The 23,188-nt window shown below is 42.0% G+C and overlaps 3 protein-coding genes across 6 annotated transcripts in view; 2 read left to right on the top strand and 1 right to left on the bottom strand.

Moving 5' to 3' along the window:
* Positions 1-1,306: 1,306 nt before the first annotated feature.
* Positions 1,307-10,399, top strand: eef2b (eukaryotic translation elongation factor 2b). Of its 3 annotated transcripts, none has more exons than XM_038719324.1 (14): positions 1,307-1,461; positions 2,698-2,912; positions 4,182-4,363; positions 4,459-4,670; positions 4,863-5,038; positions 5,264-5,369; positions 5,685-5,937; positions 6,059-6,254; positions 6,368-6,491; positions 6,670-6,912; positions 8,333-8,686; positions 8,806-8,988; positions 9,308-9,440; positions 9,744-10,399. In XM_038719324.1, exons 1-14 carry the CDS (start codon positions 1,459-1,461, stop codon positions 9,935-9,937), a joined length of 2,574 nt encoding a protein of 857 aa, XP_038575252.1. In that variant the 5' UTR covers positions 1,307-1,458; the 3' UTR covers positions 9,938-10,399. The 3 variants fall into 3 exon arrangements, with proteins under 3 accessions (XP_038575252.1, XP_038575253.1, XP_038575254.1); XM_038719326.1 differs by lacking the exon at positions 1,307-1,461 and adding an exon at positions 3,869-3,954 and having other exon boundaries at positions 2,775-2,912; positions 9,744-9,937; XM_038719325.1 differs by lacking the exon at positions 1,307-1,461 and having other exon boundaries at positions 2,770-3,954; positions 9,744-9,937.
* A 1,043-nt stretch (positions 10,400-11,442) lies between these two features.
* On the bottom strand, positions 11,443-18,411 carry LOC119902926 (BTB/POZ domain-containing protein 2). Its single transcript, XM_038719327.1, has 9 exons — positions 17,891-18,411; positions 17,671-17,790; positions 17,240-17,396; positions 16,114-16,219; positions 15,805-16,002; positions 15,473-15,665; positions 13,128-13,215; positions 12,871-13,017; positions 11,443-12,540 (listed from the first exon to the last, which is right to left on the bottom strand). Exons 1-9 carry the CDS (start codon positions 18,409-18,411, stop codon positions 12,379-12,381), a joined length of 1,692 nt encoding a protein of 563 aa, XP_038575255.1. The 3' UTR covers positions 11,443-12,378.
* A 2,726-nt stretch (positions 18,412-21,137) lies between these two features.
* The window catches only part of LOC119902924 (protein unc-13 homolog A-like), a 33,695-nt gene continuing 31,644 nt past the window's right edge, over positions 21,138-23,188 (top strand). The window contains exon 1 of one of the 2 annotated variants that reach the window (XM_038719322.1): positions 21,138-21,566. In XM_038719322.1, the coding sequence (XP_038575250.1) occupies positions 21,545-21,566 (22 nt within the window). In that variant the 5' untranslated portion in view covers positions 21,138-21,544. The remainder of the gene's footprint in view (positions 21,567-23,188) is intronic. The other variant, XM_038719323.1, reaches the window with a different exon arrangement.

The following is a 23,188-nucleotide window of genomic DNA, read 5'->3' as shown; positions in this document are numbered from 1 at the left end:
TCAATTTGTGATTAATTTTGTGAATTTCTTCACTAGGTTTAATAAAGTCCTATCTCAAAAAGGGTTCTTCCACTATACCATACCAATGAGTCATGTTCCATGTTCATTCACAAAAGCACAGCTGTAACACTTGTTTTACCCCTATGTCCTATTTCAGATTCTCTCAACAGCCCTGAGTTGTTTTGTCGTGCTCTGCCATCAGCTGGTGGATGACAGCTACAACATCTTGACACAGTAAAGCCTCAAGAGAACATGAAAGGAGAGCTCCTAACCATCCTTATAAAAGGCAATAAGAAACCCAACAGCAATGCTGGTGCTAAGTGGTAGACATCACTTGACTTCTTTCACCTGGTGGACCGGCTGTCCATTTGACTCAAGTCAAAACAAGACAATCTAAATCACAGACAAGTGGCAAATTCAACCAAACAAAAGTTTTTTTCCCTTGATTCATATGGTGTAGACTGACAACATGCAGGACATGGTAATGTTTGCATTTGCAAGTTAAATTAGGCTAATTAAAAGGTACAGGAAGCAATTCCAGAGAAAATGCAGCTAATATGAAAACATCAGAAACCGAGTGAACAGATTGTTTATCCATCACTACATAAAATGTGATAAAAATTTCTTCTAGTCTCTCTTTCTATAACCTTTCTTTGTAACCTTTCTTTCAACCTTACTATATTCTTTTTTCTTGTCTATTCATTTTTTTCCTTCCATTTGTTTCTTCTAGTCTTATCTCTCCAATCTGTTTTCACTGTTTCATTTCTTCTCATCCCTCATCTCTTCCTTTTGCATCTCTTCTCTGCCTTACTGTAACAGTTTCTTCTCACATTTTCCTTTCCCTTCTCTTCTCTTCATGTCTCATCTTTTCTCCTCTCTATATTTTCTCATCTCACCTCTTCTTATCGTATCTTTTTTAAAATTCAACTTTCATCCAATCAACTTAAGCATGTCCAGAGAGAGAAAGCCAGACGCCATATTTAGAAGTTTAAATTTGGAATAATTAGCCTACCTGTCCCCTGGTTAGAGTTGGCCTCTACCTTGTTTTTACCACAGAGATATAGGCCTAGTTATAGCCTATATGAGTCACATACTAAAACTATTTTAACCCTAACAAGGGTTTGGAACTGTTTCACCATAAATGCATCACGACTTTATGCACCCTGGTGCCTCTTTTTTCCGCCCCTGCCCTCAACAGCCTGAGTCTGTCACTACATGCCCAGAGCAGCAGAGGCCGGGCACACATTCATGGCAATCGGATGTGACATCGTACTGTTGAGCAGCAGCGCCCCCCGCTGCTGCAGCCTCTGTCCTGCACCACTACACGACACCGCAGCCGCCGCAGCAGCAGCAGCAGCAGCAGCGTCTCTCCAGTCACCAACGGGACTGCCGGGTCCTCAGAGGCAGTGTTTACAGCAATAAACCGTCACACAGAAAGACCAGCGATCTACAGACAAAATGGTGAGACGCCACTGGGCTTACATGTTCAGTTGATTGTGTTTCTATAAACTATTTGCAGCAGGTGAAAAGCGGCAGCCACTCCACCGAATTATCGTCATGTAGGCTAATAGTTATGATAGTTTCGCTGCAACAAGCTGCTACAGAGTCTGACAGGTGTGTGTGTGAAATGGATGCCGATGCTTAGCGGTGTTATGTGATCAGATAAAGGCTGTGTGTGTGATCTGGTACAACCTACGCAGCAGCCAGCTGATAAAGCTGCGGGGCTGTGGCCTTTACTGCACGGCCGCTCTTCCTCGCTGTGACGTTCATAGCAAATCCTTCAACATCAAGCTACTGCCGTCGCATGACATCTTGTTGATATATTGTAATAAATAAAACACATGGTCCTCTATGTTCCTGACATGTCTAGTACAAATGCGGTGAAACCGCTGTTACTAGATTATAGTTTTAGAGGAGATTACAAGAAATTGCGTCATAGCCACGGGCCTGCTCTATTGCTTATAACAAGGCTGGTGGGCCATAATGGCTTAAATTAATTATTATTATGATATAAGAGCCTTTGATTGTCTCGGTGAATGTCTAGACATCCCAAACATGCGCTAAATGCATTTAACATATTGTGTGAAATCATGCTGGATCCTTATGTTTATTTTATAATTAAAAGTAAATTCATAATACTGAATTTAGGCCTACAGTGAAAATACCTACCACACAATGGGACAGACGTCTCTTAAAAAGCCTTTATCATCTTAAAAAATGTCTTAATCTTTACTTAATGTATGCATACATGCTTTATATTGCCTCATTTTAGGTGGTAATAATGGTTATAATTGCTTAAACATTTAAATGAAGACAGACTGAGTGCTTGTTATTGGTCTGTTAAAGATAAAATTCATGTCAAGAGTTAAAGGGGAATTTAAGGTATAAAATGAAGACACCCTGTCCCATTGTGAAATGGTAGCATACAGCTCGGTCCTTTCAGCTGCAGTGACTCAGTAATTCCTAATCTGTTGCTTCATTAGAAACCATAAGGTAAAGTCTTTATGCAGTGCCCTCACTCGTTCTTCCTAGTCAGGCTGAAGGATTCAGTTTCCAACATGTCTTTCTTTTTATAACTCTACTTGGAATGAGATCTGGCAGTGGACATAAATAAACAGATGGATATGATGAACAAAATGATCTTCTTCTGGTTTTAAATGGATGAAAGTAACTCCCATCACTCAATCCCACCACCAGGTGAACTTCACTGTGGATCAGATCCGTGCCATCATGGACAAGAAGTCCAACATCAGGAACATGTCTGTGATTGCCCATGTGGATCATGGGAAGTCCACTCTGACTGACTCACTGGTGTCCAAGGCGGGGATCATTGCCTCATCCCGTGCTGGGGAGACCCGCTTCACTGACACACGCAAAGATGAGCAGGAGCGCTGCATCACCATCAAATCAACGTATGTGGTCCAGAGAAGTGGGTTTAGAAACTGCTCTATTTTTGTGGAGCTTATTAAAGGTTACGAAAACTTCTTGACTTTTTCCTCTACAGTAAATATTCATGACTAAATAAGCAACAATTCAAGTTACATTCGCGGGAGGACATGTACTAATTAATCATCAGGACTGTGTAGGTGTGGTTTGATCAGATTAAATATCTTCAGATTTTGATTCAAATCAAAATGACATCTAGTTTTTTCAACTAAGCCCCATCCACATCAGCACACACACATCTCTTAACTGAAACAACAATACATTTTATAACTTTGGCAGAAAATAGCGTGTGTATGTAAGACTGCATCATTCACAGTATGCTGATTGAGAGCAAAGGTTATCAGTGCTTTCAAATCTAAAATGTACCTGCAGTTTTGAGCCATCGCTTACATGAGCTCACTGGAAACAAGCAATTAGATATAAATGTGTGTGATTTAATTCAAGTTGTGCCATCATCTCAGACAACAAAACTTTAAGTTTTACATACAGAAGCATTTGTAGTATCAGTAAGTCAGCAAGAGTAGGTGTCCAGGAATGTGTCCACCATTTGCATAGAGGTATATGGGGTCTGTAACACAACATGAAAGACTTAAATGCTTCCACAGGTTCTGGTCTGACAGTACCATATTTGAGCCTTTACCCAGCCACCATTTCTACTTTAGGGCGCTGATGTGTTGCTGTCAGCTAATTTGTAAGACGCCAGAGTAGGTTGATTCATAACCACGGTATTTGTTTTGTTTGCAGGTTTTTAACTTAATTACATTTGTCATCTAATTGAAAAAAAAAAAAAAAACGATTTCACAGATAAATTTGTAATGGCAAAACAAAGATTTTGTCTGTGGAAATCCTTAGTTAAGTCATGTTAAATTCCCATTTTTTTGCATTTTTCAAATCCACTCAGGATGTTTCTGTCTGATTCCAGGAAATGCACCAGCACTGACACTGATTCGCACCACTACATATTAACTGAAATCATTCCAGTCAAACCTGTTTGTAGCATTTGAACTGGTAAGTTTCCACTCAAGATGTCTGCCCCATATAAGTTAGAAGAGCGTCTGACTCATCGGAGTCCAGTATTGAGATGACTCAGTATGTAAATTCATTCAGTTGAACTCATTTAATTCAACTTTATTTGATCCATCCTTTACTTAACATTTATTTTAATGCTGAAGTGGTAGAGAAATGTGAACAGTGAACATGTTCCCAGCCTTTTCCTGTTCCTCTCTGTTCTTCAGGGCCATCTCTATGTACTATGAGCTTGGAGAAAACGACCTGGCATTTATCAAGCAGACTATAGACGGAAACGGTTTCCTCATCAACCTGATTGATTCTCCGGGTCACGTTGACTTCTCCTCTGAGGTCACTGCTGCGCTCAGGGTAACGGACGGAGCCCTGGTGGTGGTGGACTGTGTCTCAGGTAATTCCAAAAGTGGCTGACACCCTCGCCTCCCCATTCAACAAGCACGCAGTCTCGCTTTTCACCTAGACTCACCCGTTTGTTCCCTCTGACAGGTGTGTGTGTGCAGACTGAGACCGTACTGCGGCAGGCCATCGCTGAGCGCATCAAGCCGGTTCTGATGATGAACAAGATGGACCGAGCCCTACTTGAGCTACAGCTGGAGCCCGATGAGCTCTTCCAGACCTTTCAGCGTATCGTGGAGAATGTCAACGTCATTATCTCCACCTATGGAGAGGATGAGGGGGGACCCATGGGGAACATCATGGTAAGGCAGATGCTCAAATAGCACTCATACTCACCATTTCCCCCTCTCTCTCCCCTGCCCTTTCCTGTCTTTCTCCAGCTATAACTATCATAATAAAGCAGAAATGCCAAACTTATTTACAAATGGCTGACAAATGTTGCTATACATTCACTATACTGCAAGTTTACCCAATACAATACCTTTTTTCCTCAGATTGACCCTGTTGTTGGTACAGTCGGGTTTGGCTCTGGACTCCATGGCTGGGCTTTCACCTTGAAGCAGTTTGCTGAGATGTACGTGGCTAAGTTCACAAAAGGAGATGTTCAGCTGGGAGCAGCAGAAAGGTGTAAGAAAGTGGAGGACATGATGAAGAAACTGTGGGGAGAAAGGTAAACATAATGGCCCGTCCAAACAGAAATATGCTTCACATACTGTAAAGGGTAACTTAACACAAGGCTGAAAAGCTGTGCTCTGTTGCACCTGTAACCACACCCAACAGTGATGTTAAGTTGCCTCTTAAAATGTTCTCCTCCTATCCTAATAAGAAAAAACAGGATTATGAGCTAGATAAATCATTTGTGTGTTTGATGTTATGCGATAATTTATATTTACAGATTTTTTGACCCAAATGCCGGCAAGTTCAGTAAGACCGCCACCGGTCCCAATGGCCAGAAACTTCCCCGCACCTTCTGTCAGCTCGTTTTGGACCCCATCTTTAAGGTGAATGAAAAAGTGACATAAACATACAATTTAACTAAGTCAGGACACAATTTTTCTGGTGACCTTCATACGTCTCTGTGCTGTTAAAACAAAGTGCCTAGATATAGGAGTGTAGGACACTAAGATGGAGTGGCTAAAAGCAAAACATAAAGTGCACCCTTTTAGTATTGTCTACAATTGTTCTACAAACGAAACGTATGCCATCAAAATAATTTGAAAGATCACAACATACCAAAAGTTAAGGATGACTTTAAGGCGACACCTTTGGGCTCGAGTTTGACGACATCTTTTTGCCCTCTCTCACTGTCCTCCTAGGTGTTTGATGCCATCATGAATTTCAAAAAGGATGAGATAGCCAAACTAATTGAGAAGCTGGATGTCAAACTAGACTCAGAGGACAAGGAGAAAGAGGGAAAGCCACTGCTGAAGGCTGTGATGCGTCGCTGGCTGCCTGCCGGAGAGGCCCTGCTCCAGATGATCACCATCCACCTTCCCTCCCCCGTCACTGCACAGAAATACCGCTGTGAGCTGCTTTATGAAGGGCCGGGAGACGACGAGGCTGCCATGGGTCAGTGGAAGATTTTAACAGCACCGCAGCACCTGGAACATTTTGAAAATAATTGCCTGATTTATTAGCTTTATTTTGGCTATGCTATAATTAGGGCCTACCGTCTCTGCTGTCTTCTCAGGTATTAAGAACTGTGATCCTAAGGCTCCTCTGATGATGTACATTTCCAAGATGGTCCCAACCAACGACAAGGGTCGTTTCTATGCCTTTGGTCGTGTGTTCTCTGGCTGCGTGTCCACTGGCCTGAAGGTGCGCATCATGGGGCCAAACTTCGCTCCTGGCAAGAAGGAGGACCTTTACATCAAACCTATCCAGAGGTGAGCATCTCCTGAGATGGCAGGAGAACAAGGAACACAAGTTCAAAATTCATGCTTCTCTTCCTACACGTTGGCAACTTTTTATAACCATGCCCTTCTTCTCTTACTTCCAGGACCGTTCTGATGATGGGCCGGTATGTGGAGCCTATTGAAGATGTCCCATGTGGCAACATCGCAGGTCTTGTTGGAGTAGACCAGTTCCTGGTTAAGACAGGGACCATTACCACCTATGAACAAGTAGCGTCATCCTTTTATTTTACCTGCATGGACATCTAATTTAGTTTAAATACTGCTGCACCACACAGTGGATGATTGGTGCTTTATACTGAGTTATTGCTTGCTGTTAACATAATTCTTCCTATAACAACACAAATTGAATAAGTCTCTAGCTTGATGACTCTGGTTCTGTCCGCAGTCCCACAACATGAGGGTGATGAAGTTCAGCGTGAGCCCTGTGGTCAGAGTTGCTGTGGAGGCCAAGAACCCCGCTGACCTACCCAAGCTGGTCGAGGGACTGAAGCGTCTGGCCAAGTCCGACCCCATGGTGCAGTGCATCATCGAGGAGTCTGGGGAGCACATCGTTGCTGGAGCGGGAGAGCTGCACCTGGAGATCTGTCTCAAGGACCTGGAGGAGGACCATGCCTGCATTCCACTGAAGGTGGGACAAGGAGAACAGAGGAACTTGTGCTACATATTTGAACAGTTATTCATCTGCAAAGTTAGGAAAATAAGGCCCTAGTAACTAGTAAATAGGGCTGGCCAATAAAACAATAACAATAATTACCGCAATAACAATATAATAAATGTTCAATAAATATTCAATATATATGTTTGATTTTATTCACTTGAATCATACACAAATTAGGACTTAATTTTTTATAAAGATGTTATTTTGTTGAGAAAAAAAGAACTGAAAAAAGCTTTTACTGTTTTTACTCATGCATATTTGTTGTCAAAGATTTTTTCAAAATTGTTTTTGAATGTTCTACCTCAGATTTGTGAAGTGATCCACTGTTTGGATCGGTCGTGCCGCATAAGGACCCCAAGTTTGGTGTTGAACCGCCATTCCAAACCTAGCTAAAATGTGGCATGGTTGGAAATCCTATTCATTTCAATGGGATTTTCCACGGCCTTTCAGCTTCAATTATCATGTCACCTAGAATCCGAATTGAACGAAATTTTTCAGGTGTCATCAGATGACCATGGGGAAGAATTGACCCAAATTTGGTTTGAATCGGACTTGCGGTTATGGAGATATAAAATGCATGTAAGTCAATGGGATTTTTTTCAATAGTGCCAACTAGGGGCTAACTGTACCAAATTTTGCACAGGCCCTCAGGGGGACGTCCCACATTAACGCTCCAAATTTGGTGTTGATCGGCCATTCCAAAGCTAAGATATGACATAATTTCCTGTTAGTAGCGTTTTTCACAAACATTTGTTAGCATATAATTGCAACATTTTTTGTCAGATCAAAATTTCCTCTACAACCTTTCATCAGCTTGGTCAAGAGATTATCCGTGCCAAGTTTGGTGTCGATCGGACGTGCGGCTTCGGAGTAGTTAATTAAAATAGGTTTTTCAGTTTTCGCGATGTAGCGAAGAAAAAGTCTAGGTGGAAATGGGTGTGGCCTATACCACGAGATTCAGCTCGATCCCTCGGACGCGTGGATGTAAGGTTTTTGATATCCGCCACTGTATGCGGGAGTTACAGCGATTTGAATGTGCCAAATTTGGACCTTACTTGCAGCGCTCCCCTAGTGGTCGAAGTGAGCGAATTTTTTCGCATGACGTCGTCTCATGGGCCTGAACCTACCCTGTGAGTTTCGCGTCCGTAGCACTTACCATCTAGGCTGCAGTAGTGGAATTAGACGAAAACGTACGGAAGAATAAAAACATAAAAATAAAACAATAGGGTTCCCAGCCCACTCGGGCTTGGACCCCTAATAACTAGAACTATCCTTTCATAAAAAATTATTTTAAGAAATAAAACACAGCAAATACACATTTGATCCTCACATATTTGCATACTCACCCATATTCTTAATTTTGACTGCCTTTTCCTTCATCTCTCTCCAGAAATCAGACCCAGTCGTGTCTTACAGAGAGACGGTGATGGAAGAATCAGACCAGATGTGTCTCTCCAAGTCCCCAAACAAGCACAATCGTCTCTTCATGAAGTCCCGTCCCTTCCCCGACGGCCTGGCTGAAGACATTGAGAAGGGGGATGTCACCGCACGGCAGGAGCTCAAAGCTCGTGCGCGTTACCTCGCTGACAAGTATGAGTGGGAGGTGACAGAAGCCAGGAAGATCTGGTGCTTCGGTCCAGACGGAACTGGGGCCAACCTGCTGATAGACATGACAAAGGGGGTTCAGTACCTCAACGAGATCAAGGACAGCGTGGTGGCTGGTTTCCAGTGGGCAACTAAAGAGGTGGGCAGCAGATAACTGTGACTGCAAGCACATTTTAAATTTGTAGCTCTCTTTAATCAAATGCAACATTTTGTAGATTTTTTTGACACACATTTGTGATGTTGTACCTTCTCCTGCAGGGTGCTCTATGTGAAGAGAACATGCGCGCAGTTCGCTTTGAGATTCATGACGTGACACTCCACACAGACGCCATCCACCGTGGTGGAGGACAGATCATTCCCACAGCTCGTAGGGTCCTGTATGCCAGCCAGCTCACCGCTCAGCCCCGACTCATGGAGCCTATATACTTGGTGGAGATACAGGTGTGTAGGGAAGCAGATTGCTTTCAAAATAAATCCTGAAAAGAAGACCGTGACATGTATCCAGCAGTAAATCAGTCCTGTAAATTTGATTATGTTCTGTGTGGATTCATTTAAACCTACAACTCCAAGGAAACAACTATTATAGATCTATAGAAGTTTTGCTGATTTACCAAAATGACTTAAGTTATCAAATTTATTTTCTTAATGATTGTATCTTGTTGGGATAATATTGCCCCCATGCCACTTTACTCATCATAAGTATTATGTTTGAAAACTCTCTGATGCCTGTTCACTCATGGTTGACCTCTTGTCCATGCAGTGCCCGGAGCAGGTGGTCGGTGGGATCTATGGTGTGTTGAACAGGAAACGAGGTCACGTGTTTGAGGAATCCCAAGTGATGGGCACACCCATTTTTGTGGTGAAAGCCTACCTGCCTGTCAATGAATCCTTTGGTGAGTGTGTTTTATTCTGTACTGTGCCATGTCTTTCGTTGTGGGATCAAACTCTTACTGTAGTTTCATGATAAATATTATATGAATCTTCAAGATTTTCAACAATTTCAATGCAACAATATGTTAAGAGTAATTCATCTCGTTTAGTCTAGCACTTCTATGGAAAGTCTTCATGATTTATAAAAACTTGGGTCAAGGAGAGACTACTGGAAAGCTCCAAAGATTAAATTAAAGCTTCTGTACGTGAAGATCCATATCAGTGAATCAGTGAATGAACTATTTATATGTATTTATTACCTGCAGGGTTCACAGCTGACCTGCGCAGTAACACTGGGGGCCAGGCCTTTCCTCAGTGTGTGTTCGACCACTGGCAAATTCTCCCCGGAGACCCCAGTGACGCCACCAGCAAACCCTTCCAGATTGTTGCTGAAATCAGGAAACGTAAAGGTCTGAAAGAGGGCATTCCTGCCCTTGACAACTACTTGGATAAACTATAATCACCAACCCCGGATTATAAAATACCAAATAAATCTCTAAACCCTATCCCGTGGGCACTTTAAAATCTTTGCACAGTCTTAAGGTACATCGCACAAATGGTTTTGACTTTGATTCCGGAGCAGAAACAAAGCTTAAGTTTTTGTTGTAGGCTAGTGGAAGCTGCAATGCTTTTTCATTTCACAGCTACAGTACACCAAGTGCCTAGGGCGAGGGTTTTGGGGAACAATTGGATCAAAGCAGTTGTATTTCATGTTTTTTTCCCTCCACATTACCCCCCCCCCCCTCATCTACCAGGATGGGCCTGTAAAATTGCACTGTGATACTGCTGCAATAATGCGTATTTAGATGGATCATGGCCAGATAAAACCATGGAAACCACAATAAGTGTTTCAGAAGTCAAACTACCGGGACTGGACCTTTGTTCAGTAAATGTCATTAATAAAAACATTAAACTCTTGATGAAAATGTGACTCCTGAAATTTATTATTTCTCTGGTGGGCTTAAAGGAATAGTTCAATATTTTGGGAAATATGCTTGAAGTATTTAAAGTAAAAGTACTAAATGCAGAAAAATAGATGTGAGTGATATTACAATATATCGTTAGATTATTATTACTCATGCATTAATGTGTGAGCAACATTTTATTAATCAATTGTTTGGTTTGTAAAAAGTCTGAAAATAGTTAGAAATGCTGTCACTATTACCCTGTAGCCAAAGTGACACCTTCACAGTGCTGGTTTTGTCCAACCAATAGTACAATCATCAAAATTATTAAAAATAATTATGAAGAGGAGCATCTCCTCAGATTTGGGAAGCTGAAATGAAATGTTTTTACGTGAAACATGACAAAAACAATTACCTAAATAGTTGCCAGTTAATCTCAATGTGTCAATCAACTAACTATTTCAGCTGTACTATAAACTGTTGGGTAGACAATTAGACATTTTACAAGCTCTACATATGTTTTGTGTAAAAAAAAATCTTAATTCCCATGCAAACTTAGGAAGTTACTACATAGAGCTAAGAAATGAAAAAGCAATGTGCTCTTTTGGGTTCTGACGTTATAACAAACACATTATTAGTCTTACAATTATCTCAGCTAAGTTTTATATTGAGTACATCAATGCTAACTTGCCAAAATTAAGCCCCTTTTGTTTTAATCTTGCACTAATAAGAGTGTAAATTAATGTATCACTTTATTTTAAGTTTATTAGTAAATTACTATTTTAGCTATTTTTTGTATTTGTACTTATGCACTGTGAACTCCCATGGCATTTTGTTCTCATGGTGGTCTAAAATGTAATTGTAGTTCCCAGTCTTTATGCTAAGCTACTGTAAGATAACCAGCTGCTGAGTTTAGCATAGCCTTATATTTAATGAATGAACTTCTACTCTTACACTAAATCTGCACAAGAAAGTGTAGCGCATTTCCCAAAATGTTTAATTTTTGCTATAGGTTAAGCGCTGGCCCCCCACCAAAAATAACAAAACAAGCACCACAATATATTTTCCGCACTCTTTAATCAATAGTTATTTCAAGTTACATATATAATGTTAATAAATGCCACTTTAATATACAACACTTTAACTTCCGCACCAAGAGGGAAAGCTCTTCCGCCCACACTTTTTAAAACAAAGCTAGAAAGAAACATATCTGAAGAGTTAGTGTGCATTCAAACAACAACCAAATGAACATATGCAAGGCCAAGAAGTGCAAGGTATCTTGGGTATAGGCAACTACCAAGCAAGGACACAAGATATCACAGATTGCACTGTATGTAGAACCCTCAAAAATTGCTTATCATGATCATGTTGTTAAGATTAATGTGGAGATTGGTTCAAATTCACCAAGAGTTCATAAAGCCATGAGGTCTATGAGTCTGTGGAAGTTACAGCTGATTTGGAATTGAGTGAAATGCTGGTCTCTACTTAACGGTGATGAGGAACTTTTCTTGGCAAATATGATAAACTGTACATTCATACAGTTGTGACTCTCCTTTTGCGCTAATGCTTTGGAGAGCAGGAAGGGGAATTGTACAGCTTAAGTTGAATTCAGTGTCAAGCTTTACACAGTCAATCCACAGCAGTGACATTAATACTGTGAATAATCTGAGAAGCTCCTCCCTCCCCTTCTCCTTCCTTTGTGGAGTCAGTTACAGTCATGTCTGTATCAGAGGCTGGCATCACTACAACACAAAGGGATAAAGGAAGCCACTGAGAAAGAGAGCGACAGCGTCTCAAATGACAAGCTATGCCCCATGTAGTGACCTACTCCGCTTTACGGCTGTTTGGCCTCCCATATGGCCGACAGTAGTGCACTATATGGAGGGAACAGTATGATGTCTGAGAGATTAGTCCCCAGTACGGCTGCTGAGGTGTGGCCCCGGGCTGGTGTCAGGTTGTCACATTTGATGGAAGATCGTTGCTATGTCAGAGAGGACTATGTGTAGAAGATGACCTCAGGAATCTGTCCGTCCTCTACAGAAGTGCCGTTGTTGTTGCCTGCTGCGTAGCAGAAGGTGAAACACGTCTTGGTGCCAGTGGATGATGACTCGTGTGTCACTTTTCGCATTCCCTTAGTCCCATAATGAGAATCTGGGCCCTGTAAGACAGACAAAGAGGTTGAATGCACTGCTGGAGCCAACACTAACACATTAGATAGAGCTGAAATGAAAAGTCGATAGAAATTTTATTATTTACAATCGAATAATTATTTAAGCTTCAACTGTGAAGATTTGTCTGGCTTTGTCTTCTATTTGAGTACATTGAACACATTAGATAGATTTTTAGACTGGACACATTTTTAACAGAACAATGAATCAAGAAATTAATCAGCAGATTCATCAATAATTAAAATAATCGTTAGTTGCAGCTCTTGAAAACACAACTATAGTTTATGTTTATGTGGTGTTATTACCAACACTTCACAGACCTTTAGTGTAGCACAGGCAGTGTAGTTGACGTTGGGTAATATCTCCACTGGTTCCTTGAACATGACTCTGAAGGTGTTTGCAGACCCATCACAGCTGAAGCCTGTATCGTTCTGGCCCAGCACCGTGTTACTGTCTGTGTGAATGATCTGCATTGAGAGAGACAGAGCAGACACAAATATCCTAAATATGTTATACTTCATGCCTTTAACATATAGTGAAACCAGACACAGAATTTCTATGGGGTTGGGGTCCACACCTGTATGTTAACTTGGTAGTCTGTGGGTCCGTGTATAGAGCCGTAGAGACCGAACCCAACCACAAATATCCTTCTGTTTACTGAGAACCTGAGAAGAAAAACAGAACAGGGATATATATCAAGAAAGGAGATGAGCAGGGTAAAACTGTATATACAATATGTGGTGTAACTTAACTGTGTCTTCCTTTGTAGTTTTTTAGTCACAAAACAGACACTGTTTTTACAGCAGATACAGTGCCTTGCGAAAGTATTCGGCCCCCTTGAACTTTGACCTTTTGCCACATTTCAGGCTTCAAACATAAAGATATAAAATGTAATTTTTTGTGAAGAATCAACAACAAGTGGGACACAATCATGAAGTGGAACGAAATTTATTGGATAGTTCAAACTTTTTTAACAAATTAAAAACTGAAAAATTGGGCGTGCAAAATTATTCAGCCCCCTTAAGTTAATACTTTGTAGCGCCACCTTTAGCTGCGATTACAGCTGTAAGTCGCTTGGGGTACGTCTCTCAGTTTTGCACATCGAGAGACTGAAATTTTTGCCCATTCCTCCTTGCAAAACAGCTCGAGCTCAGTGAGGTTGGATGGAGAGCGTTTGTGAACAGCAGTTTTCAGTTCTTTCTACAGATTCTCGATTGGATTCAGGTCTGGACTTTGACTTGGCCATTCTAACACCTGGATATGTTTATTTGTGAACCATTCCAGTGTAGATTTTGCTTTATGTTTTGGATCATTGTCTTGTTGGAAGACAAATCTCCGTCCCAGTCTCAGGTCTTTTGCAGACTCCATCAGGTTTTCTTCCAGAATGGTCCTGTATTTGGCTCCATCCATCTTCCCATCAATTTTAACCATCTTCCCTGTCCCTGCTGAAGAAAAGCAGGCCCAAACCATGATGCTGCCACCACCATGTTTGACAGTGGGGATGGTGTGTGGGTGGTGATGAGCTGTGTTGCCTTTATGCCAAACATAACGTTTTACATTGTTGCCAAAAAGTTTGATATTGGTTTCATCTGACAGATGAAAGTTTAGAGGGACGGCCGGGTCTTCGTAGATTTGCAGTGGTCTGATACTCCTTCCATTTCAATATTATTGCTTGCACAGTGCTCCTTGGGATGTTTAAAGCTTGGGAAATCTTTTTGTATCCAAATCCAGCTTTAAACTTCTCCACAACAGTATCTCGGACCTGCCTGGTGTGTTCCTTGTTCTTCATGATGCTCTCTGCGCTATCACAGAGCAGGTGCATTTATACGGAGACTTGATTTCACACAGGTGGATTCTATTTATCATCATTAGTCATTTAGGTCAACATTGGATCATTCAGAGATCCTCACTGAACTTCTGGAGAGAGTTTGCTGCACTGAAAGTAAAGGGGCTGAATAATTTTGCACGCCCAATTTTTCAGTTTTGTATTTGTTAAAAAGGTTTGAAATATCCAATAAATTTCGTTCCACTTCATAATTGTGTCCCACTTGTTGTTGATTCTTCACAAAAAATTACAGTTTTATATCTTTATGTTTGAAGCCTGAAATGTGGCAAAAGGTCGAAAAGTTCAAGGGGGCCGAATACTTTCGCAAGGCACTGTATTTTCACTGCTCATAGCAGGAAAAGCAGAGGTGTTACTAATAACATTAGCAATGGTTCGTCCTCAGTAAGCCATGCCAGTGAGGCAGTGTGCGCAAAACTGAGGCCCAGACTGGATCACAGCCACTGTTGATGTTGTTAGTTACACCTGTACTTGCCTTGAAAAAAGGTCTTTAATGACCACAGTGCTAATTCCATGCTGGCTTTTGACAATTTTATCAACCAAGACTTTGCCAAGTAAATATTTGTCCTGAGATGACAGCAGATGTTTTTTCAGGTCTCTCAAAGTTTGTGTTTCTGTTAATAAAGTACCTGGCAGGCACTAGTAGGGGTATGGTACACATGAACTGTTTTATATCTGACTAAATATATTGAAAATGTGCAAATGCATCCAATGTAATCTACTTATTCTCTTATTCAAAGGTTTAACTATACTGTAATTTTCATAGGCATTTAGTTAATAAATTATTACAAAATATTTATTAAATAATTGATCACATTGAAATGCGCCTTAAATAATAATTAACTTAAAAGCTGAGGTTAGCGATTTATTTCAGATGCATTTTTGCAAAATTCAGTATCTGTGGCTGTCACTGTTATAAGTTATATTAAAAAAACAAATTCTCTCTCTCTCTCTCTGATACTAGCCGTCTCCTGCTAGTTTGTCTAGCTTTAAAGTCTATTTTTGTATTTAAAATAAATTTAAAAAAAAAAAAGAGTTAGGCTGGAATTAAATTTTTAAATGCTCTTCTCCTCACTCACCGTATGCGGTCGCTTGTCCCACTGTAACCCCAGCGGCTCTCCACCTGTCCAAAACGTGTAATGCTGCACTCCTTCCCGCGGAGGCAGCAGCGCGGCCGATCAATGAAATCTACACGAGGCTTTGGGTTCACAGTGAAGTGAAGGAAGAGACTCACCACCTCTCGGTCTGTCAGAATACTGGACTGGGCTGGACCTGAAGGGATGAAGACAAGACCCACAGATCAAGTTCTGGAGGCACAGGAAGTGTGTGTGTATTTTGGGAGAGAAAAGAATCAAGCAGGGCAAACATGAAATTAAAACTACAGTGGTGGCTTTACTCCGTTTCTGTTCACCTGCAGCAAACTCCTCAATGGTCATGAGAGGGAAGCGGATGAGTGTGAGAGCTTTGCCCAGGACTTTACGCTTGTTCTCGGGCGTTGGCTGCAGCTGCTGCCTGTGAGCCTCGGCCTCTGCCCAACGCACTGCAGCACCAAACAAACGCACCTCTCTCACCCCGAGAGTATCCCTCTCCAGCACTGCCACCAATGTATCTAAGGGACGGAGAGATGAAAAAAAAACAAAATATAAACATCAATGGTCAGTTAGGCTGTTATTCGAAATACAACGTGGCAGTAGTGACAACATTCACAAGGCGACATTACCTAAATCTATGTCTGTAAAGCCTTCAGCGGCGAGAGCATCTCCTGTGTTCTTATCAATATTTTCTAGACAGAGGCTGGCAAGCTGAGGCTCATCAAACAACCGTGCCTGAAACAAGGAATACACCACAGTTTAAAGAACACATCACCTTTTCCTACACAGCCTAGTTAGAAATCCTGAATTGACAACTGCACTTAAAAAAGAGTGACAATTCAGTCAGTACTGGGTTGCAAATCACACTATAGCCCTAACCTTAACTCAAACCTCAACAATTTTTCTGGGACAGCCTTAAATATGTTCGTAGCACCAAGTATCAAAATGTGATAAATACCAAAAGCTGGTCAGACTCAATTTTGTTTAGTTATTCTTGATAGGACAGTTTCTAATATATATCATCATTTTGCCAATTTTATTCTATTATTTTTTCCTTTGTTTTTAAGTTTTTGTTTAGCTGTTTGAGTCTAGAAAACATGTAATATTTGATAACTTTGGCTTCTTTTGTTGAATAAAAGATTTGTTGCAAGGGGTATAGACGGTGTGCGGTGATGTCACTTCCTCTTCAGGAACACGCTGGACTGAGTGGCAAAACATCTTTTACCATGGCTGCATTTAGCAAAATGGGAGTAAAACGAGGGATAATTTGCTCAAATTAAAGGCAGTCGGACTTGACCGTGATCCTAACTGCTTACCAAAGAACCAGTGGTCCAGCTCTTTCCCATTTTAGATGTGTTGTTTGTGTTTTAGCTGATTCAAGCTAACACAGCTGCTTGTCTTTCTGCCACTCAGTGAGCCTAACTGCGTTCTGTGACATCATGCGCATACCCTTTATTAGTTTTGGTAATGTTATCAAAACTCCATGATATCAACACCATTGTGAAAAAATATTACAATATCCAACTCTATTTGTGAATTTGAAATTTCATCATTGTTGCACATCATACTGACAGTTTTGGCCCACTATTATCAACTAATTATCAACTTCTAGGGCAGCAAAACTAGGAGTAGTAAGAAAATGCAGTTTTTACTAAATGGACAGATGCATATTTACATATAGAGGCAGATCAATCAGTCCTACACATCAAACTGCATACAAGAACTGGTCAGTGTTTGTAGTCTGGGGAAGCAGACCTGTGTGAGCAGCATGAAAGCATTGTCTGCTCTCAGGTTCTTCTTGAGGAACTCCACACAGTGCGCCTCCAGGGCTGGCACTGCATACTTTTTAGCGGTGTATAGCGTAGTCATCACAGTCTCAGGCCCGATCTGCACTTCATCAGAGTAGAGAAACCTGCAGGAAGTTATACAAGACATTCATACTTTACTGAGGCACACAATATAGAGTTTTGTATGCTTAACTTAATTATAAATCATATAATGAATGCACTGGTATGAAATGTTATGTTTCATTGTCTGAGTTTAATTTTAGCTGCAAATTATTGCTATGTCCCAAATGCTGATGCCTTATGAAATAAATAAAAAAACACGCCCACTTTCAGGACATGCAAATAATCAGTTTAAATGGCACGCGCTCCCCTTGTCACACACACACACACACTCCTCACTTTAGCAGGGCCAGAAAAGCAGCTGGCTCCACATCAGGAAGCTCGATTTCCGTTGAGGTCGTCGCCATCCCGCCGTTGAACATGGCATCAAACACTGCGCTCCCCACAGCCAGAACAAACCTGTCAGCAGACAGCAACAAAGAACAAGAGAGAGTCTTTTCGCTTAGCGGAGTTAGCTAGTTGACGTTTTGAACGATCATGCTGCAGTTAATCATCTTACCTGTGCGCAGGTATCCTCTGAACCCCCATTCCCTTGCCCACTAAAAAATGAACGTCACTGAGCACTTCGTTGTTGAAGAGGAAAGCAAATCTCTCCTTGACGGTGCTCTTCGTCGCCTGCCAGTTGTACACTGGCTCTCGATACACCAGCACAGACGCAGCTGCCGGAGTGGCGCTCGGTGCTGCCGCGGAAGACGCGTTTGACGCTGCGGTGGTTGCCATGTTGGACGCCGGGTTGGCCATGGCTCCGGCTGCCGCAGCACCTGCCGCAGCGGACTGCTGCAGGGAGTTCTGCGCAGTCGGCGGAGCTCCGGTCGAAACACCGTTGCTGTCTCCCCCGCCAGGCCCCAGCTGCGGGTTGGGCCGCCTCGCTGCTCCCTGTGCTCCCCCGGCCGCACCGGCCGCTCCGCCGTTGGATGCTGGCATGGAGAAAACGCTGTTACTGGGCTGGCTGTTTCCCAAAGGACCCGGGCCGGAGAAATTAAGGCAAGGAGGCCTGCCGCTGTTGTCTCCAGCAGCCATCTTGAACCTAGCGTAGGCGTAAACAACACACTTAATCGCTTTGTGTATTTCCAGTAGTCCCACTGTCATCGCTGCCTTTTCTGCCCCCCTGGCGTTTCTTATCGGTACTACAAGCTGCTCTCCATCTCTGCACATTGATTGTAATTGGTTGCTTGCTTCTCTAGTTTAGGTATGTACATTCAGGACCGTTTACAACCTGTCAATTTGAGTTCATACTTTGGGTGTTAAGTGCCCATATCCACCTATTATTAAATCCAATTCAGTTGTATTTATATACCGCCAATTCACAAAAACAGTCACCTTATTGCACTTTTCATATAGAGCAGGTCCATATCGTCTATACTTCAATGCACAGTATTTTACTTGACTGAACAAAACTAAGATAGGAATGAAGCAAGCTTATCTTTTAAAAGTCCTGTGCATCAAAATTCTGTCAATACATACAGAAAAATGTAACTGACCATTTGGTTATAATAAGCAAATTACAAATGAGCATTTGTCTTAGTGAGCAAACAAATTACTTTGGAGCAGTAAAATACATGTTTCCTTATCTATACCCCATACATATACACTCACCTAAAGGATTATTAGGAACACCATACTAATACTGTGTTTGACCCCCTTTCGCCTTCAGAACTGCCTTAATTCTACGTGGCATTGATTCAACTAGGTGCTGAAAGCATTCTTTAGAAATGTTGGCCCATATTGATAGGATAGCATCTTGCAGTTGATGGAGATTTTTGGGATGCACATCCAGGGCACGAAGCTCCCGTTCCACCACATCCCAAAGATGCTCTATTGGGTCGAGATCTGGTCACTGTGGGGGCCATTTTAGTACAGTGAACTCATTGTCATGTTCAAGAAACCAATTTGAAATGATTCGAGCTTTGTGACATGGTGCATTATCCTGCTGGAAGTAGCCATCAGAGGATGGGTACATGGTGGCCGTGAAGGGATGGACATTTGTCAGAAACAATGCTCAGGTAGGCCATGGCATTTAAACGATGCCCAATTGGCACTAAGGGGCCTAAAGTGTGCCAAGAAAACATCCCCCACACCATTACACCACCACCACCAGCCTGCACAGTGGTAACAAGGCATGATGGATCCATGTTCTCATTCTGTTTACGCCAAATTCTGACTCTACCATCTGAATGTCTCAACAGAATCGAGACTCATCAGACCAGGCAACATTTTTCCAGTCTTCAACTGTCCAATTTTGGTGAGCTCTTGCAAATTGTATCCTCTTTTTCCTATTTGTAGTGGAGATGAGTGGTACCCGGTGGGGTCTTCTGCTGTTGTAGCCCATCCGCCTCAAGGTTGTGCGTGTTGTGGCTTCACAAATGCTTTGCTGCATACCTCGGTTGTAACGAGTGGTTATTTCAGTCAAAGTTGCTCTTCTATCAGCTTGAATCAGTCGGCCCATTCTCCTCTGACCTCTAGCATCAACAAGGCATTTTCACCCACAGGACTGCCGCATACTGGATGTTTTTTTCCCTTTTCACACCATTCTTTGTAAACCCTAGAAATGGTTGTGCGTGAAAATCCCAGTAACTGAGCAGATTGTGAAATACTCAGACCGGCCCGTCTGGCACCAACAACCATGCCACGCTCAAAATTGCTTAAATCACCTTTCTTTCCCATTCTGACATTCAGTTTGGAGTTCAGGAAATTGTCTTGACTGGGACCACACCCCTAAATGCATTGAAGCAACTGCCATGTGGTTGGTTGATTGGTTGGTAGATAATTGCATTAATGAGAAATTGAACAGGTGTTCCTAATAATCCTTTAGGTGAGTGTAATCTATTTTAATAGTAATAATAATTTTAATAACTACACAAAACCATGTAAGTACTTCCCCATGTTTGTAAACAAGTCAACAGTCATGAACAGAGAAGACAAACTTTATTTTCAAGCCTCAAATAAGTTCAGCTGTATGTGTAAAGTTGAGATTTAAAGAAATAAAATAGTTTAATTATGAGATAAACCCACTTATCAGGGCCATATCTGGCACTAAGAACAATGAGATCATGCCCTCAGTATTTGTTTCTAATATTTTAAGGATTATTGGGAGGTGGGGGAGTTCACATTCTACAATTGAAACTACACATAGTTGGTTCATATGACTGATTACAGTATTTGAATGAAATATTTTTACCTTTGGGCCAACGAGAAATGTATAAAGAACTCAGTATTTTCCCACCATCACTTTATCCCTGGTAGTGTGAAGTTTTGAAAGAGCAGCACCGTCGCTTTGGGAATAAACATGTAGAAATGGGCTGATTCATGGCATTTTAAAACATACTGTGTATTGCCCTGCCTGTTATTAGCCTAAGTCGTCCTTTCAAACATCTGTGTTGAAATGCGGTGAAAATAATAATAATAATGATAATAATCCTTATTTATAGAGCACTTTTCAAAAATCATGTTACAAAAATATGAATTGAGTCTGCCAGAGGCCTGTAGCCTATGTATGTAGGCTATTCATGTGCAATAGGATAGGCCTACATAAAAATACGTTAATATAATAATAACTGCAGTTTAAAAAGCTCGGTATATTACAGCATGTGCATGATAAAATAGAAAATAGTAACTTTTCTAAAAATGCTTTGAGACTTGGAAAGCAATGAATGAAATCCCTCGCCGTCGTCATTGATTGTAGTCTACCGGTCAGGATTGTATATTAATACAGCCCCATCCCGCCCCTGTCTCCTCCGGTCACCCCACCGCAAGCTTCTCTCTCCTCTCTCCGTCTGCTACTCATCAACCGTGACGTCAGGGCGGCGCGGCGCGGGGGAGCTGTCCTCGCGCGCAGGGTGCTGCTGCTGAAACAAGATGGCTGTGCGCGCAGGAGGAGCAGCGGGGGAGAGCTGAGGCAATGCAGAGGAGGAAGAAGAGGGGGGCGAGGAATTCACTCCCGTGTGTCTTGTCCTGCCAAAAGAGCAACAGCTCCGCGGAGAAACAGACGAGCGCTTCTGAGATGATGCGGATTTGTTTCCGGTACCTTTTAGGGTAACGGTTTTTTGGCGGTTTGACTTCTTTTTGTTGTAACCAAGAGACAAACGGACTGACCAAACAAAATCACGGAGCACTCAGTAGAGGACAGCCGGGGACGCTCACGCCGCTATCAGAGATGTCCCTGCTGTGTGTGGGAGGTAAGAGAGGAGATTAAAGGGGAAATTAAATCCTCTGTGTTTGACGTTAGTGGAGTTATCACTTGCTATCAACTGCACCAGTTGTGTGACAGAGCCTGCGGGAAATCAGCTCCGTTGAAAAGTCAGTGTAGCCCTGGTAGCGGAGGGTTTGTGCTGATCAATCATTAAATCACACAGCAGCTCCGCTTGTCTGAACGGAAACACAGGTTTATAGTAGGGGGGTGCCACTGGGATACTTTAACGGCACTGTTGCTGTTTAATTTACTGTATACTGTGCATGAATGAGTTATCAGACAGCAAAAAAAGAGAGGCAACATTGTTGTAGGCTAGCCCGGTCGTGACTGTGTTAACACCAGCAAATATTCAGAGGCTCTTTGAGTTTCTATAAATGTCTAGGCTACACGGAGGAGGAGAACCGCTGTTTCCTCCCCTTCGTGGCTACTGTTGCGGTTTCTGCGTGCGTGTGTGTGTGTGTCATCCACTCTGTTCATTCATGCGTGGGCAGTCAGGAGGAGGAGGTGGACGAGGAAAAGCCCCTGCCGCTGCCGCACCGCCGCTCTGCCGCTCTGCTGTGGTCGTGAGGGAATACTCTTTGTGGACCGGAGCTGCTCGTCACTTCTCAGCGTTTTCCCTGAAGCGATGCGTCACCTCCTACCAGACTCCCTGATGCTGATACTGTTGCCTCTGTCTCAGCGCGATGAATAAGCATCTGCTGCGATTGCTCATAAAGTAATGCCAGTAATCAGGGGAATACAGCCCAAGCTGGGAGAGAGGGGAACCCCTCTAAAACAGCACTGGTCCACCAGCAGGCCTTTACCTTTTTAGACTGTTGGTGGACAGATACTAGTTGAATCAGCATATTTTCAAAAACAAGTTTCTTAAAATGATGTGAGTTTTGTGCTAACTCAAACTGGAACAAACGGGAATGACAATGAGCAAGGTTTGGCTGTATAATGTGTCCTCACCTGATTTGATTTTAAGCAGAGGATGACCTTAGGACCATAATTATTGGTTATTTTCTCAATTCATTGATCAATTGTTAAATGATTGATCAATTATTGGTTAATAAGTTAATTAGTTGATCCAAAGAAATTAAATTAAAGTATTTCAACAACTGATCAATTGTTTTAAACACAGATGTATGTCATAACATTTAGTCTGGATCCAGCTCTTTAATTCTGAGGATTGCTGCCTTTCTTTGTCTGAGGATATCTTTGGACTGTTGGTTAGACAAAACAAGACATATAAAGACATCACCTTGGTCTTTAGGATATGGGCATTTCTATAATCAGTTTATGGCATTTTCTAGACCAAAAGACTAATAAATGAATAGAGGAAATGATTGGCACATTATTCAATAATGATAATAATCATAAATTGCGGCCCTATTCCAATCACAGTTTTTATCTAATCAGATCTAAATCTGATCAAGCACTGTCAGTAAATTAGTCGATGTGTGGAGGTATGCCTGAGCTCTAGACATTTGCTATACATGGAAAATAATGGCAACGTGGGGACAAATGGAAAGTTAAGGGGGTTTCAAAGTCACTTTTATGCATCAGGCCCAATGTGGATGCTACCCCACCTCATCCTGTCCCGCCAGGTCCACCCACTGACTGTCC

The sequence above is a fragment of the Micropterus salmoides genome, unplaced genomic scaffold, assembly GCF_014851395.1.
Source record: "Micropterus salmoides isolate LMB-PRFRI ecotype aquatic unplaced genomic scaffold, ASM1485139v1 Ms_hic_scaffold_14, whole genome shotgun sequence".
In the NCBI taxonomy this organism is placed as follows: domain Eukaryota; kingdom Metazoa; phylum Chordata; class Actinopteri; order Centrarchiformes; family Centrarchidae; genus Micropterus; species Micropterus salmoides.
The sequence above is the reverse complement of the archived record's forward strand: the minus strand, read 5'-3'. Positions and strand labels throughout refer to the sequence as shown.

Excerpts from the sequence above, each read along its gene's own strand:
- eef2b (XM_038719324.1), top strand. Across the intron at positions 4,364-4,458 it reads GGTGGTGGACTGTGTCTCAG|GTGTGTGTGTGCAGACTGAG; the intron begins GTAATTCCAAAA and ends TCCCTCTGACAG. Across the intron at positions 5,039-5,263 it reads AAGAAACTGTGGGGAGAAAG|ATTTTTTGACCCAAATGCCG; the intron begins GTAAACATAATG and ends TTATATTTACAG.
- LOC119902926 (XM_038719327.1), bottom strand. The coding sequence starts at position 18,411 with ATGGCTGCTGGAGACAACAGCGGCAGGCCTCCTTGCCTTAATTTCTCC. Across the intron at positions 17,791-17,890 it reads CAGAGGATACCTGCGCACAG|GTTTGTTCTGGCTGTGGGGA; the intron begins GTAAGATGATTA and ends GTCTGCTGACAG. Across the intron at positions 13,216-15,472 it reads GGGACAAGCGACCGCATACG|GTTCTCAGTAAACAGAAGGA; the intron begins GTGAGTGAGGAG and ends TTTTCTTCTCAG.